The sequence below is a fragment of the Phragmites australis genome, chromosome 2 (assembly GCF_958298935.1).
Source record: "Phragmites australis chromosome 2, lpPhrAust1.1, whole genome shotgun sequence".
In the NCBI taxonomy this organism is placed as follows: Eukaryota; Viridiplantae; Streptophyta; class Magnoliopsida; order Poales; family Poaceae; genus Phragmites; species Phragmites australis.
In genome coordinates this window covers 37,949,223-37,964,362 of record NC_084922.1, presented here as the reverse complement: position 1 = coordinate 37,964,362, position 15,140 = coordinate 37,949,223, and the positions used below count along the sequence as shown (strand labels likewise).

Genomic DNA, 15,140 nt, shown 5'->3' with positions numbered 1-15,140 from the left:
GCCAAATTCGTGTTGGACACCTAAGCTCATCCGTCGACCACCTGAAATCCCACTCAAATCTGCATGATAGAGTTAGAGATGAGCGATGGATCAAAAGGAGGAAGAATCCTTGAGTTATACGCGATCTTTTGCCCAAAAGATACAAGCCCAAGCGTGTTTGAATCGCCAGAACCAAGTTCGGATCGCTGTCATCGCCCTTTTCAAAATCTGAATCAAACTCAAGATAAGAGAGTTGCCGACCCATATATATATACGACCCTAGACCATCCCACATCATCTAGAGCCATTTCACCAACTCCTCGCCAAGAGATCGATGCCCAGAGCCCTTTGCCGACGAGAGCCGAAGCTTCAAGCCGCCCTCGCTGTCGCAAGCTTCTCTGGAGCATCACTGACATCGACGCATGCCCTAGGTGAGTTCCCCATGCTTCCCAAATTCTTTTCCTCTGCTCGCCGAAGTTGTTGGACCACCGGAGCGCTATTCTTGCGGGATTCTAGCCGTGTGTCGCCACGGGAAGAGCTGTCGTCGCCTTCTGTTCGCCGGAGCCGAGACCCAAAGCATCTGAGCCGTCAGATCTAGACTCAACGGTGATGATTAGAACCCCTCATACCCCTTCACAATCCAATCTAGTGTTGACATGTGGGATCCATAAACCCAATCAGTCGGTTACTTAGTCGGCAAGGTGACGTGGCAGTCACGTCAGCGTTTTTGCCGATGTGTCACGTCACCTCAGCTTGCAGTGCCTAGTCAGCAGCCCAGTCAGCTTTTGTTTTTCTTTTTAATTGTTTTAATTGTTTTGCTAACATCATAAATACTAAATATTACGCAATAAATAGTTTTCTAATATAAAATAATTTTAAATAATAATAAATAGAAAATTAATTTTTGATGATGTTTAATAATGTTTAATAGGTTTATTTAATTTTTTAAAAGTTTTAAATAGTTTTATAATTCGAATAAATGCTATTAAATTCTAGAAAAATCCTAGAAAATCCCAGAAATTCATAGACGACTTTGAAAAAATTATAGAAAATTCCTAGAAACATAATTTCATCTATAGATAATCTTTTTAGTCGTGTTTTAATCCTTAGAAAACCATAACTTGTCAAACGTAGCTCTGTTTTGATCCATTCTTTCGCCAGATTATTTGGAATAGTGTGATCTTGTATGTGATGATGTTTATTGTATGATACTTGGTTCTTTTTGGATCTTGGTGTTTATGTGTTATTGTTTTCCACGTATGTTGTGAGTGAACGCCAACGTATCAGAGGAGTAGAAGGTTTGCAGGATCAGGATTTGAAGACCTATCTGAGTTCAATGAAGGCAAGTTGTGTTTTTGAACATATTTATCCTAGTTTTATAAATATTTTGTTTTACAAACATGCATGCTAATAATTTTATTGGGAATCCCAAGAGTTAGTTTTTACCCTAGTTTTTCCTCATCATCCTTGTCGTCATAGTATGATTTTGGGTTATAGAAGAGTAGATGATGCTTAGCCTTGCTTTGGGATGGTAATCATAATAATTGCTCTACGAACTTGATAATGTTCCTATGCAACAATGATAAAATATGATTGAATGATTTTTTAGCAACATGGTATAGGAATTTGAGCAAGTGGTATGATAAGACTGGTATGTGATGTACGGTTGGAAAAGTGGTAGTTTTGCTCAAATATAAGGACCAGTTCGTGGGGTGATCTTTCTGTGTTTACAGTACAACTATAAGCCTGGTATGAAACGGGCCTAGCTAAATAATTAGCTTTACTCTTAGTATAGTTTAGACCATTTGGTAGTATGAGGAATAGACGGGGTGGACTTCTTTTGATCCGAAAGGCGCAAGAGTGGGATTTCGTTGTTGAGGTAGAATCATGTGGCGGTGAAACCTTAGCGGGTAAACATATGCTGAGAGGGGCATTGTAAAGGCTTTGTAATGAAATCCTAGCTCACACCTGGGTTGTGTGTAAGAGTTTTTCGTCAGCCAACAGATGCTCAGCAATATAGAAAGAAACATCTTATGGGTAAAGTACAACCTTTGCAGAGTTAAAACTGAATATTCAGTCGTGCTCACAGTCACGAGCGACACTAAAAACCTACCATGATTATAAATTTATTTTTTAGTTAGTTGGTCAACTGTGATGGAGGGAATCATAATTGAGGGCGATCAATCATAGTGGTGGGAACTATGATTGAGAGTTAACCTTAGTGGATGGAACTTTGGTTGAGGTATGAAAAGTTGGTTAGGTCAAGATAGATGGAATCTTGAGGTGGTTTGTTATTTACTTAATTATTATTGCTTTTTAAATGTTTGTACTTAAATATTGTTTTATGCAAAAGAGTCATTCAGCTATATTCTTGTTAAAGCCTTCATATGCATACTATTTTCTTCACAACTTGCTGAGTACGATAATTACTCACTCTTGCTATCACCAAACACTCAGTTGGAGAAGGTATCGAGGAGTACGCTGAAGGTGGATCGTTCTAAGATGCTTTCTACGCCGATAATATCTGTGGAAGAGTCGTAAAGGATTAGAGTTTTCGTAGTTCGTTTAGTTCCATTGTAGTTTATTTGGTTCTTCGATCCTTGAAGGTTACTTTTGTAAGTCAGTTAATACATTTAAGTATGAATATTTTAATGATTATCATCAGTGAAGTCACTATGTGTTGGGATTGATTTCTAGGCTCAACACATAGTTTAGATTAGTTTATTTATAGAACTGGTCTCGACTGAGGTGGTATCAGAGTCATGTCAACCTAGAACGCAGCCTTAGATACCTGGTGAACCCTAAAAACAGGAACTTTTGAAGAGAAAATAAAATCTATGCTCAAAGACCCCTTACCTTCTTCTCTTCTAGTATAGTTTGCTTATCCTTCTTCGTATGTTTAAACCTACAGATGGAGTCAGACCTCAACGGAGTTCGTCATTCCAACGGATTTCGCCATGGGATCTTACCAAGGATGCTATAGACCCTGCTTACTGACATGGGGCACCAGTACAAGCCGATGTATAAAGGAACAAGGAAAAAGATGTACGTAGGAACAAGGTGGAATTAAAGTTTGTTACAACAAAATATAGGTGGCACCATTTTTCCTGAGGCACCACTCTAAAACAATAGAGTAGTTCACACTACTTCTGCCCGTCACCAACATCAGCGAGGAGTCTCACCTCAACGTGGTGAAGCTTTCTAGGGTGTTGACCAACTCCAGGAAAGCTTCGATTCGAAGATCGGGCTCCGGGGTGGGGTTGGCCTTGAGGTGGAAGAAATCATGTGGAAGTGTCTCCAGCAAAGAATACGACAGAAAGGAGCTTGGGGAAATCATAGGGGAGTTTGGGGAAGTCCTCTCCATCGATCTCCAGCTGTCGAGGTGGTCGAGGTGACTCTCTCTCTCTCTCTCTCTCTCATTCATTCACTTCCTCACTCCCTCCCCTTCACCAAACTACCAGTTTGGTGAAGGGGGGGGAGTGAGGAAGTGAATGAACTAGAGAGAGGCAGAGAGAGAGAGAGAGAGAGAGAGAGAGAGAGAGAGAGAGAGAGAGAGTTGATTGATGGCTTTAAGTGGAGCCTCTGCACTCTGACGGTCAGACCGCGGGAAAGGCTCACGTGCTGAAAGCCTTCATTCTTTTCCCCATTTCTTCCTTTTTTTTCTTCTCCTTCTTAAATGACTTTAGGGTCTTCCTAACTATCACTAAACGATTTCCACTCACAGCATACACACACACACATAGTGGAAACACGCATTGATCAGTAATGTAACATTTTCGAAACGTGTTTAATTACTTAAATTAAAACCAACCACATGAAGCATGATGTCGTGATGATTATGCATGCTTAATGGCTATATTATGGTTTTGAGGTGTGACACTCACAAACAACATCTAACCACAGAGATGGACAAGCAGCTGATGGAGATCACCAAAGTGCTTGTGACTCTGTAGGAGTTGAACAAGTCTATCTTGGATACCATGATGGACTTGGCAGGCTGGAAGTTGAAGGTGGACACGGTTGTGGAATGGATGTGGGAAGAGATCCAGGTGCTGCAAAACCAAGTGGAGCAGAGAGCAGATGGTGCAGAATCCCATTCTGTCTGTGAAGGCCTTCGATCTACCTTCACTGGTCACGAAGACGGCCACCATACCGCTACTATCTCCACCGTCATCATCAATGTCGGGGTGAACAAAGGAATGCGACCTGTCAGCTTGCCGCACGGATCATGCACCCAGGCTCGGTGGCCACTGCGAGCACAACTGTAACTGTGGGTGGTCAATTGGGGTTAAATCTCACCCGATTACACCTCCGGAGAAGGGTATGTGTTCTTCCTCAAGTTTTGATCAAGTTTTGAAGGGGGGTAGAGATGGACCAGGTCGCTATTTGGGGGGAACTCAAGGAGTACTACCTCGGATGGATTTTCCCCAATTTGATGGGGATAATATGCAGGTGTGGCAGCTAAGTGTGAGGCATATTTTCATGTGTTTGGGATTGTTGAGGAGTTGTGGGTCAATGTTGCAATGATGCACTCGATTGGTAGAGCGGTATTGTGGTTACAAACACATCTGCTAGTCCAATTCGCAACATGGGAAAAGTTCATGCTGATAGTTAGTGACAAATTTTGGAAGGGGGAATTTCATAGCACATTGCGTCAATTTTCTCATCTGCGGCAAATGGGAGTTGTTCAACAGTATGCAGAGAAATTTAATGGCTTGATGCACAACCTTTTGGTGCATCATGAGCCATGGGATCCACAATTTTTGGTCACCCAATTCTTAGATGGCCTTAGAGAAGAAGTTAGAGCTCCTGTTATTTTGCATAGGCTGCTGGAATTGAACACTGTTGTTGCGCTTGCCTGTTTGCAAAAGGAGGTCCTTAAGAACGAAAGACACTGCGAGCCCGAAGGTTTGAGCTGGCCGAGCGTCCGATTCAGCATACGGGTTTGCCCCTACCACCACCACCAAGTTGATCTCGACCACCCCCATACCCCTATTCTAAAGGTGGTGAAGAAACCAAGTTGGGACAACCGGGTGATTGCTTAGCTACCCTTCGAGCGCACCACCGCTTGCAAGGTTTATGTATGAAGTGTGGGGAGAAGTGGTCTGGGGAGCATCGTTGCGCCACCACTATGCAACTACATATGGTCAAAGAGATGCTCAAGTTCTTGGGCGGACCGAAAGGCATTTCCCTCGTTTCGGACTGGGACAGTCACAGGCAGGCGAGGAAACTATGGCTATTTTGGCAGCTGTAGTCAATGGCACAGAAGGGCCTAAAATAATTCAGTTGAGAAGGTGGATCCAGAAGAAATAGGTACTTATGCGGATCAACTCCAGCAGCTCACACAACTTTGTTAGTGGATCCTTCGCAAACAACCTGACAGGAATTAGACGTGAGGTATCACCATTCTCTGTCAGAATAGCTAATGGGGAAACTCTAAATTGCTTCCAAGAAATGATTGTGTGCAAGTGGTGGGCTCAAGGAGTCTCCTTCCGTACCAATCTAGAAATTCTACCACTCACGTGCTACGACATCATCTTGGGGATGGACTAGCTCAAGGAGCACAGTCCAATGGCAGTACATTGGAGGAGGAAGTTGTTATCCTTCGATTATCAAGGATGGCGGGTCACATTGAGAGGTGTTTAGCAAAATGGGAAACCTAGAGTTATGCTAATAGCTAGCCAACTCTGGAGTCTAATGAGGTGAGAGGCAATAGCAGGAATTGTCCAATTGTGCAGCAACAAAGAAACTGTCGGGACTGAACAATTACCCATTTCAGTGTAGCGACTGCTGGAGGAATTCGCTAACCTACTCTCAAAACCTAAGGGCCTGCCTCCGCGATGGCCGCATGACCACTCAATTCCACTGGTGCCCAGAGCAAGACCCGTGAATCTTCGGCCTTACCGCTACAGCATGCACAGAAGAATGAGATCGAGCAACATGTGGCAGATATGCTTGAACAAGACGTTATCCAATATAGCAGTAGCCCTTCGCGTCTTCGATTCTCCTGGTGCAAAAGAAGGATGACACATGGAGATTTTGCGTGGACTACTGGTGCATTAATGCAACCACAATAAAAAAAATTGTTTTCCATTGTCGGTGATTGATGAACTATTGGACGAGCTGGCATGCGCCTGAGTGTTTTCCAGTTTGGATATGTGCGCGGGGTATCACCAGTTCCAGATGAGCCCAGTGGATGAACCAAAGATGGCATTCAAAATGCACCATGGACATTACAAGTTCTGAGTAATGGCGTATGGGTTGACGGGAGCATCGATCGCCTTTCAGAGTGTGATGAACTGAATCTTGGCTTCGCTGCTGCACAAGGACGTCTTGGTTTTCATCGACAACATCTTGGTGTATAGCCGTCCTTTGGAGGATTATGTTTGATTGCTCAGACAAGTGTTCTAGCTTTTGTCCGACAATAAACTGAAACTCAAATGATCAAAGTGCTCATTCGCTAAAGATTGCCTCGCATACCTGGGTCATGTAGTCAACGCTGAAGGAGTGAGAATGAACAAAAAGAACATTCAGGCTGTGGTGAACTGGCCAACACCCAAAACTGCGAAGGAGGTCAGATGATTTTTTGGGCCACCGTGTTATTACAGAAAGTTCGTGCACAACTTCAAGGTGATTTGCCACCCTCTGACTGAGCTACTCAAAAAACAAGCAATGTTCCAGTGGTTAGCTGAGCAAGAAGAGCGTTCCAAACTCTGAAGAAGGCGTTAGTCATAGCGCTTGTCCTCATTTTTCCCGATTTCTCAAAGGTGTTTATAGTGGAGATCGACATGTCTGATAAGGAAAGTCTGACGATCATGTTAGCAGAGGATAAGTGGTGGCAATATCTGTAGGGAGTCGAGGTTGTAATATGTACTGACCAACAAAGCTTAGTCCATTTGGATGATCAACGGCTGGAAACACCGTTGCAACAAAAGGTGATGACTAAACTTATTGGCCTGCAATTTCGGTTGATCTACAGGAAGGGACCCGAGAACAAAGCGACAAATGCACTATCGAGGTGTTCTACAACTAAGACTTATGCTATTTCTATAGTTGTGCCAGCTTGGTTGGGAGGTATTTACATCGATTACAAATCTGATTCTGATGCCCAAGAAATTCTGTCCAAATTGGTAGTCGATTGCTCTTCGATACCCAACTTCAGCTTATAAGATGGTATGTTGTGATACAAGGTTCGCATATGGGTGGACAACAACATGTCAGTGCAAGCCTCTATCTTAACAGCTCTGCACAACAACACCATTGAAGGGCACACGGGGTTTCATGTGATGTATGCTCATGTTAAGCGCTTGTTTGCTTGGCCCCAGATGAAACAAGGTGTTAAGGAGTTCATTGCTCAGTGCATGGTCTATTTGCAAGCGAAATCAGAACATGTTAGATACCCCCAAATTACTCCAGCCATTGTCAGTTCCCCAACAGGCCTGGCAAGTTGCCAGTATGGATTTCATGGAAGGACTTCTGAGCTCATCAAGGTTCAATTGCATCTTTGTGATCATCGACAAATTGACCAAGTATGCTCACTTATTTCCTCTCAAGCACCCTTTCACAGGCTCCAAATAGCTCAAACACACATCAATCACATTTATAAAATGCACGGTATGCCGCAAGAATTGATCTCTGATCGAGATAAGATATTCACTAGTACATTGCTGTGGGAGCTATTCAAATTGGCGGGCACCAAGCTTTGTATGAGCTCCTCCTACCATCTCAAGTCTGATGGCTAGACGAAGCGAGTGAATCAGCGCATGGAGGCCTACTTACATTGCTTTGCTCATACTTGTCTGAACAAATGGTCGCAGTGGCTCTCGTTGGCGGAGTTTTGGTACAACACTTGTTGGCATTCGACTCTAGGGTGTTCTCCTTTTGAAGCACTATACGACCATCCTCCTTGCCACTTCAGCTTGACTGATGTTGCAACTTGTGTTGTGCTGGATTTGCACCAGTGGTTAAAGGAGAGGCAGCTCAATATGAATCTATTGCGTCAACACCTAGCAGGAGCGCGTCTAAGGATGAAACATCAGGCGAACAAGCACCGCTCGGAGAGAACCTTTGCTGTGGATGATTGGGTCTACCTCAAAATTCAGTAGTATGTGCAATCATCCATAGCTAACAGAGCTAACCATAAACTCTCCTTTCGGTATTTTGGCCCGTTTCAGGTGGTGGCGCGCTTGGGCACTATTGCCTATCGCATTCGACTACCGGAGCATAGCAAGATTCAACCAGTAGTTCATGTATCCTAGTTGAAGAAAGGTTTGCCGCCTTCTACTGCAGTCTAGGCATCCTAACCAGAGCTACCCAATGAAGACATGGATGAACCTATTGTACCAGAACGCCTACTGCAGTGTCACCTCTATCGCAAAGGATCCAAGGCAGTGTACCAGATCTAGGTGTAGTGGATGGGCCTTCCTCCTGAGTTGGCCACCTGGGAAGATGAATCGGAGCTCCGTCACCGCTTCCCTCATCTGGCGGCTTGGGGTCAAGCTGGGCCCTAAGGGGGAGGGAGGGAGGGATGTCACGACCTATGTACCGGTGGCATTACCAGATACAACTGAAGAAGCCGAAGACCAGATGAGGATCACGAGCCTAGACAGAAGGAAGGGGGCCCATGTGTCGAAGCCCAATTCGTTGTACCCCTCGGCCGAGTGGGCCGTGTAGCGTGCCTGTGGAGGGTTTAAAAAGGGATTGGACTGCCGTGTTGAGACAGCCAGACAATAGAAGAAAATATTCTACTTTCCTACCTCTGTCTTCCCCAACCTCCCGTTCTGCCTCTCCCTCACCTCCGGCTGCTGTTCTCCGATCGCCATGCTCGTGAGACAACAGGGCAGTGACACAATCTTGCTAACACAAGTGCATCGATTTCTTGTACAGTCAGAAGGCATTTACAAGCTGCAGTGTCAAGAATCATCGAATTGAGGTCATTAGTGTCATCGTGGCTGGAATAGCCTTTCATTCCGAGGAAACAATGATGCAAATGAATCACATGTTTTGAAGGAAGAACAAGGATATTCGACGCATTTAGCCTTTTATTCCGAGGAAACAATGATGCAAATGAATCACATGTTTTGAAGGAAAAACAAGGAAAATCGACGCATTCACAACTCTACACTCTACAGCCTACAACCTCTGGCTATGCACACAACTTTTCCCCCCGATGGCACTGCCATGACTACAGAAACTCCTCAGCTTGGCTAATTGCATATCTAGAAATACACTCGCGATTCACAACATGGAAAAACTGTCGAAAGAGCCTGCCTAGCAGGCCCGAACCTCGGTGAACCGGCTTGGGGCTGGTTCACAATTGCTGTCAAGTTTCAGCGATCCAAAGAGGCAGGACAATCTCCTCATGAAGGACTTGCGAGTGACAACTTCTAACAACACGGCATCCTTCCTGGTGTCAACGTACGTATCGTAGCCCTCAAGGTCTTCTTCTGTTATGAGGACTGCATCAATGCATCCAGTGGAACTGGTTGGCCTAGGTAGCATAACTTGACAAAGCGGCAAACCACCATCTTCGCAATCAAACTCCATGGCGTGGTAATCATCAAATTCTGTGTTAGTGGCACAGGCTTCGGTGGCCTCTAGGAAACAGCCCAGGTTTGAACTTCGTATTGGATGAAGTCCAGTGGTGAGAGTGCCAAATGCGTTAATAGCCTGCAAAATTGTGTTAATCATCATGACACAGCTTAGCGACCAGTATAGGATTGTAATCATAGCTAAGAATGCAATCACGAAAGAGGCTTCATACATGCCACTGTGATGGTGCCAGAAGCACTCTAGGCCTAATGGATCGGACATGATCCAAAGCTGCTTCAGGGGTCATGCTTCTATATTTAATCTGTAACACAAGGATTGTCATCAGGAAACTGAACTGGAGCACGTACAATGTTGAGTTCAGAATTTAATATAGTTTATCTTACCAAATAGCACAAAACAATAGTGGTGCTTCGACCTCTTCCAGCTTTACAGTGAACATAAGTAGTACCACCCTGTGCTGCATTCCCTGAAAAAAAAAACCCAACTATATATTAGTTCTAAAAATTTGAGATTTATGTCGATTGTTGAGAGGATGAATAAAATTGGTTCTTTATTTTCTTCACACTTAACTCAAACCCGATGAATATCTGTCAGTGCTAAATGCTAATGCATAAATGCATGCCTTAATGATTCATTTGCCATCAGATCAGAACTGGAAAACCACATTTCACAAGGAAACTTATGAATATAGTTCATAATTTCTTAGGTAATTGTAATTCTTTTTTAAAAGGTTGCGCAGACTGTAGACAACAAATCACCATCATCAACTTTTGGTGTGGCAGAAATCAGAAAGCAATACGATTTGCCAAACAGAAAAAACTCCAGGTCACAAGAAAATGGTGTTCTTCAATATAGTGTTCAGTGGCTGTTGACACACATAAATCAAGCACCTATGGCAGAAACAGCTTGTAGCAATGCTTTGGTAGGTTACCCTTCCAGTCTATTTAAATGCCTGGAATGCTGACCATGTCTAGTGGTCGGACTAGTTCTAAATTTTCATCAGCAACTATATAATAAACATTTCACCTAATTCTCGTGCATGATGTTGTAGACAATTACAGCTAACTTCACCCTGCAGTTGGGAAAGGGGTGTGCATTAAAAGATAGTACTGCAACTTAGATGTAGCTATACGCCTATACCTACTACATCAGAAACTAATTAGCGGCAATAGATGTAATACCTAATTCCCTAAATATTATCCGACCAATGATAAAAAAATATCACCTCCTTGTCTGAGTTGATTGCTACCTACTTTGCTTCCGAGATTTTAGTCAACCACTACAAGCTTGTTGATTGTGGATTGTAAGAAGCTGGATTGTAGAATCTGCATAAGCTAGTGGAATGCAGATTGCTGGATTGTTACAATCTGGAGGTTGGATTGTTAAAAGCTGGATTGCACAATCTACATGTTTGTTTCAGTTTACAGATTGTGATCTTAATCCACAATCTAAAAGCTGAAACAAACGAGGCCAAAGAACTACAGATACTGGGAAAACTGAACCGCAAATTGATCACAGTTGGGGTTATGATTCAGAAAGGGCGTGAAAAAGAAAAAGAAAGGGCAATAGAGCATGAACTTACGGTGGATGAAATCTATGGCTCGACAAATATCCTCCAGCGAAGGTGCGAAAAGGTAATCTCTTGTTGGAATCACCAGGTGATCAATGTCATGGGCCTAGCAAAAGAAAGTGCGTTATTACTCATATGAAATACTTGTTTTGCTCACTGCATAAGCCCAACAGTTTGATTGACAGTTCTCTGAGAACTCTGAACAAACCATAATCGTATGAAACCACACTATATGAAGTCGAGCCAAAATGATATTGGGGGTGTTTAAATTGAAATACAAAAGAAATCACATAACTGGCAAGTGACGGAAAAGTTTACCTGGTATAAGGATGTCGAGACCAAAGTCTCATAAGGTTCATTCAGCGTTACAACTCCTTGAACTCCAAGCTTCTTCAAATGTGGAACATCACTTGGAAAAGGGACAGCGCCTAGCAAAACACACTGTGGACGGGAGTTGAAAAGGTTAGGCGCCGGCATCTTTACAGTGTACATTCATCTGATACACGATCAAAGTACAAAGTTACGCGAAGCAACAATAAAACAAGAGAACCTTTACAGTACACCATGATACTAGATGATGGAGAGTATCATTGTTGTGATCCAACCGTCCATTTTAGTAGGTATTATTGTAATTATTTTGATACTCTTAAGGGTAATTACGTCATTGACTGACCGGACTTCGGACTTTCGTCACCCATCATCGACCGACCGATGGAGGATGGAAACCCTAATAAATGAAATGAACAGAATAAGTGAAAGCTTATCCGAAGAATAAACTAACATTTTGATCTTCACTAATTAAACATATAATTTACAAGTTTATCATAGTTTTTTTTTTCAATCCTACCCTTATGATACCCATGATACTATTTAATGATACTCATGATACGGATGGACGATAGAGTATTATTAGGCCAATCTAAACTACCGGATGAAGAAAATGGACGGTATGCACTCATTTAGGTGTACTGTAAAAGTTCTCTAAAACAATAACAACAGCAACCAAAGGCATGCTACTTAGAAATGACCATATGCCCTTTAGCTTCTTATGTAAAAGACAGGGCTCTGTGGTCCGAGGCATATGCATATCCATCCACTAGTGCCGAATCAGAGACTGGGATATGCTACAGAACCGTATAAGAAGCCGAGACATTGACAGATCTTTTTAGGACAACAACCACTGTTACCAAGAGAGAAACAAGGCACTCGATTCCCCAACTACTGAGTGAAAATCACACGTCCAGCTTAACAAAAAGAGGCGATCCCGGCAAAGAACTCAAGATCAAGTGCCACCGTGCCGAAGCAAGCAAATGTAAAAACAGACGACATAATCCCAGAGGAAAGAAACTGGAAAGTCAAAACATGCACTAATCTCACAGGAACAAGTCAATAGCCACACTAAAGCTCTCGGGTACTAGAGCAGAGACTATAATACCATCCGAAATAATCACCCGATCCATGGAAACCGGACTCAAGGCAGGAGTTGGGCAACCACCTGGTCGACGCGATCCCACCACCGGAAGTCCGCCTCAAAGCGGTTCCGCAGTACGTTGTAGAGCAGCGTCGGGTAGAACAGCACCCTCGCGCCGGCGCCGACGAGCGCGCGCTTCGCCTTCAGCCTCACGACCTCGCCGCTGCCTCTGGCCTCAACTTCCTCCTCCTGCCCCACCAGCCTCCCGTCACCGTATCCCAGCTCGCAAATTTTCATTCCCCACCTCCCCCAGCAGCTCAGACCCGATCAATTGGCGCTTAAACGCTTCCCCTTCCTCAGCGAGCAGATCCGCTTAGGCGTGGAAGAGGAAAAAAAACCGTGGATAGAGAGGGAGAGAGTGGGTGGCTTTGCTCGTCGTGGTCGTGGCCTGGGGACGCGAGAAATGGGAAGAAAACCCCAGGAAACAGGTGGCACGGAAAATGCCGAATCGGAAGGAGGCGGAGCTGGCTCGCTGTTTTTTTCGTTGGTGGGTTTATTGGTGGCGGAAACGTGGGTGCGTTTTCTCCTTAGCTCCTTGTACGCTTGCATAATTGTAATGTTTCTTGTTGGTAGGTGCAACAACAATTCTTCAACGTTTTATTCATGCTCCAGCACCCATGTCTTCGAAAGGTCTTAACTTACATGGTGGAAAATCATTAGGAAGTAGAATGCACTCCAAAAAAATAGTGTGCTTATCTATCTCTCAAGCTTTGCGCAATATGGACCCTTTGCATTGTCGAGCCGTACCCTACTTGAAGCTTTTTGTCGAGTGTTGGCCACTAGTTTAGCGTTGTGTTGGTTTGTGTGGGTTACGTTCTGTCTGTGAAGTGAATTCTCCTATGGTGACTTATTTATCAGGTGTGAAATTATTTAAGTTAGTATGGCGTTGCATCTTTTTTCTATTTTATTAATATAATTGGCAATTATCTCTGATAAAGAAGGACATATGACAGCTCAACAAATCACCATTCAATTTCTTGCAAGAAAATTGATGCTAAATCGATGACGTGGGAATAGATCAAGTGATGTTCCTCTAAAAAGATTAGGAAAACATAATTGAAAATGAACTACACCGTATGACCTTGTAAGGAAAAGTTGTATTGCTACCTTTTTTTTCTATGAACTTACCCTTTTAATGAATCAGCATTCCTCGCCTTGAAGGAAATTAGCTACAAGTTGTATATGATCCTTATTCATTAATGCACAAAATCTCTCCTTTTTTCGCGAGGAACTTGAGCTCAGTTTTGTTACTCAATGCCAGGGTGAAATTAAATTGTAGGCAATTACAAAGGAAATATGGTGCATGATATAGCATATTAGGAAGGTTGTCATGCTCACATACAGGATGGGCAAAGCTGCGATACCAAACTAGCACACGGTGAGTGAAAAGCTAAGATGCTTATATTTAACTTCTCTGTTTATTCCCTGCCAACTGGACGAAGAATGTATAGGAAATAACTCTAGCTTTACACAGTCAATAGTACTACTACATCGGTTCTTAAATAAAAGACGTCCTAAATACATATAGTTAAATTTTATAAGCTTTGCTCACTAAGTATATATAAAACTTTTGAGAATTATCATATGAAAATGATATTAGTGGAGTTTTCATAAAAAATATTTTCACATCATCAAATTTTAATAATAAATAGTAGTGAAAAGTAATGATAAACATGTTCATTAGAGACTGTGTCAATGTTTAAACAATAAGTAAAAATAATAGAGTAGTTAACAGTACTAGTACATAATAACCGGTTGCAATACACGGCAACTAACTAGAAGTGCTAATGAAAACGACACCTAATTAAAATACACTCCCTTTTGATACTGAAACTCGAAACCTACCTTACAAGCAAACATATACACAGTTACGAGTTATTGGAGGGTATGGACGAAAATTTTCCTAATTACCAATCACACGCGTCAATCACTTTCTAGGGGTATAATCGTGAAACCGCGCGTTTATTGCCCAGCACTTCGAATGACGTCAACTCCGCGCGTTTATTTTTTTACTGGAAACCGCGCGTTTATTTTTTATTTTATTTTTCGTGGAAATCACTTTATTTTTTTAAAGATGTCATAAATTTTTTTAGTGGTGAATGGAGAATTTCATTAACATTCCGAGAATTATACGCTTCCAATATCTTTGCGCCTCAGCCGCGCCCCTTCCGCCAAATGTGCCTCGTCTCATCCTGGCCGTATATTTTCCATCCAATGATCCACAAGATCGGCACCACAGCACCGAGACGGACACCGCACTGCTCGCCTACGCGCGTGATTGGACCGCGGCGAGTTGGCGTCGTCAGCGGCGTCACGCGTGACGTACGCGCACGGCGCACGACCTGCCCCCTCACGGGTCCACGTCGCCCACCCGTTCCTGCAGAAGCAGTCCAGTGTACCCGCCTGGCCCGGCTGGGCGGACGTGAACTCGGTACGGTGTCGGTTGGATGCATCCCGTTGGCGGGACGTGGGCCCGCGGCGGCTGAGCTCCTCGGGAACGATAATGAAATGTTGGGCCCACGGGTTGGAGCGGGCCCACCACTTGCGCATGGTGTTTGACTTGGTGCG

General features: G+C 43.4%; 1 protein-coding gene across 2 annotated transcripts; it reads right to left on the bottom strand.

Moving 5' to 3' along the window:
• Nucleotides 1-9,002: 9,002 nt before the first annotated feature.
• Nucleotides 9,003-13,077, bottom strand: LOC133908689 (phosphatidylglycerophosphate phosphatase PTPMT2-like). 2 transcript variants are annotated; one of them, XM_062350811.1, is made up of 6 exons: nucleotides 12,597-13,077; nucleotides 11,420-11,542; nucleotides 11,114-11,207; nucleotides 9,915-9,997; nucleotides 9,743-9,832; nucleotides 9,003-9,648 (listed from the first exon to the last, which is right to left on the bottom strand). In XM_062350811.1, exons 1-6 carry the CDS (start codon nucleotides 12,807-12,809, stop codon nucleotides 9,250-9,252), a joined length of 1,002 nt encoding a protein of 333 aa, XP_062206795.1. In that variant the 5' UTR covers nucleotides 12,810-13,077; the 3' UTR covers nucleotides 9,003-9,249. The 2 variants fall into 2 exon arrangements, with proteins under 2 accessions (XP_062206795.1, XP_062206797.1); XM_062350813.1 differs by having other exon boundaries at nucleotides 11,420-11,597; nucleotides 12,597-12,736.
• Nucleotides 13,078-15,140: the final 2,063 nt, after the last annotated feature.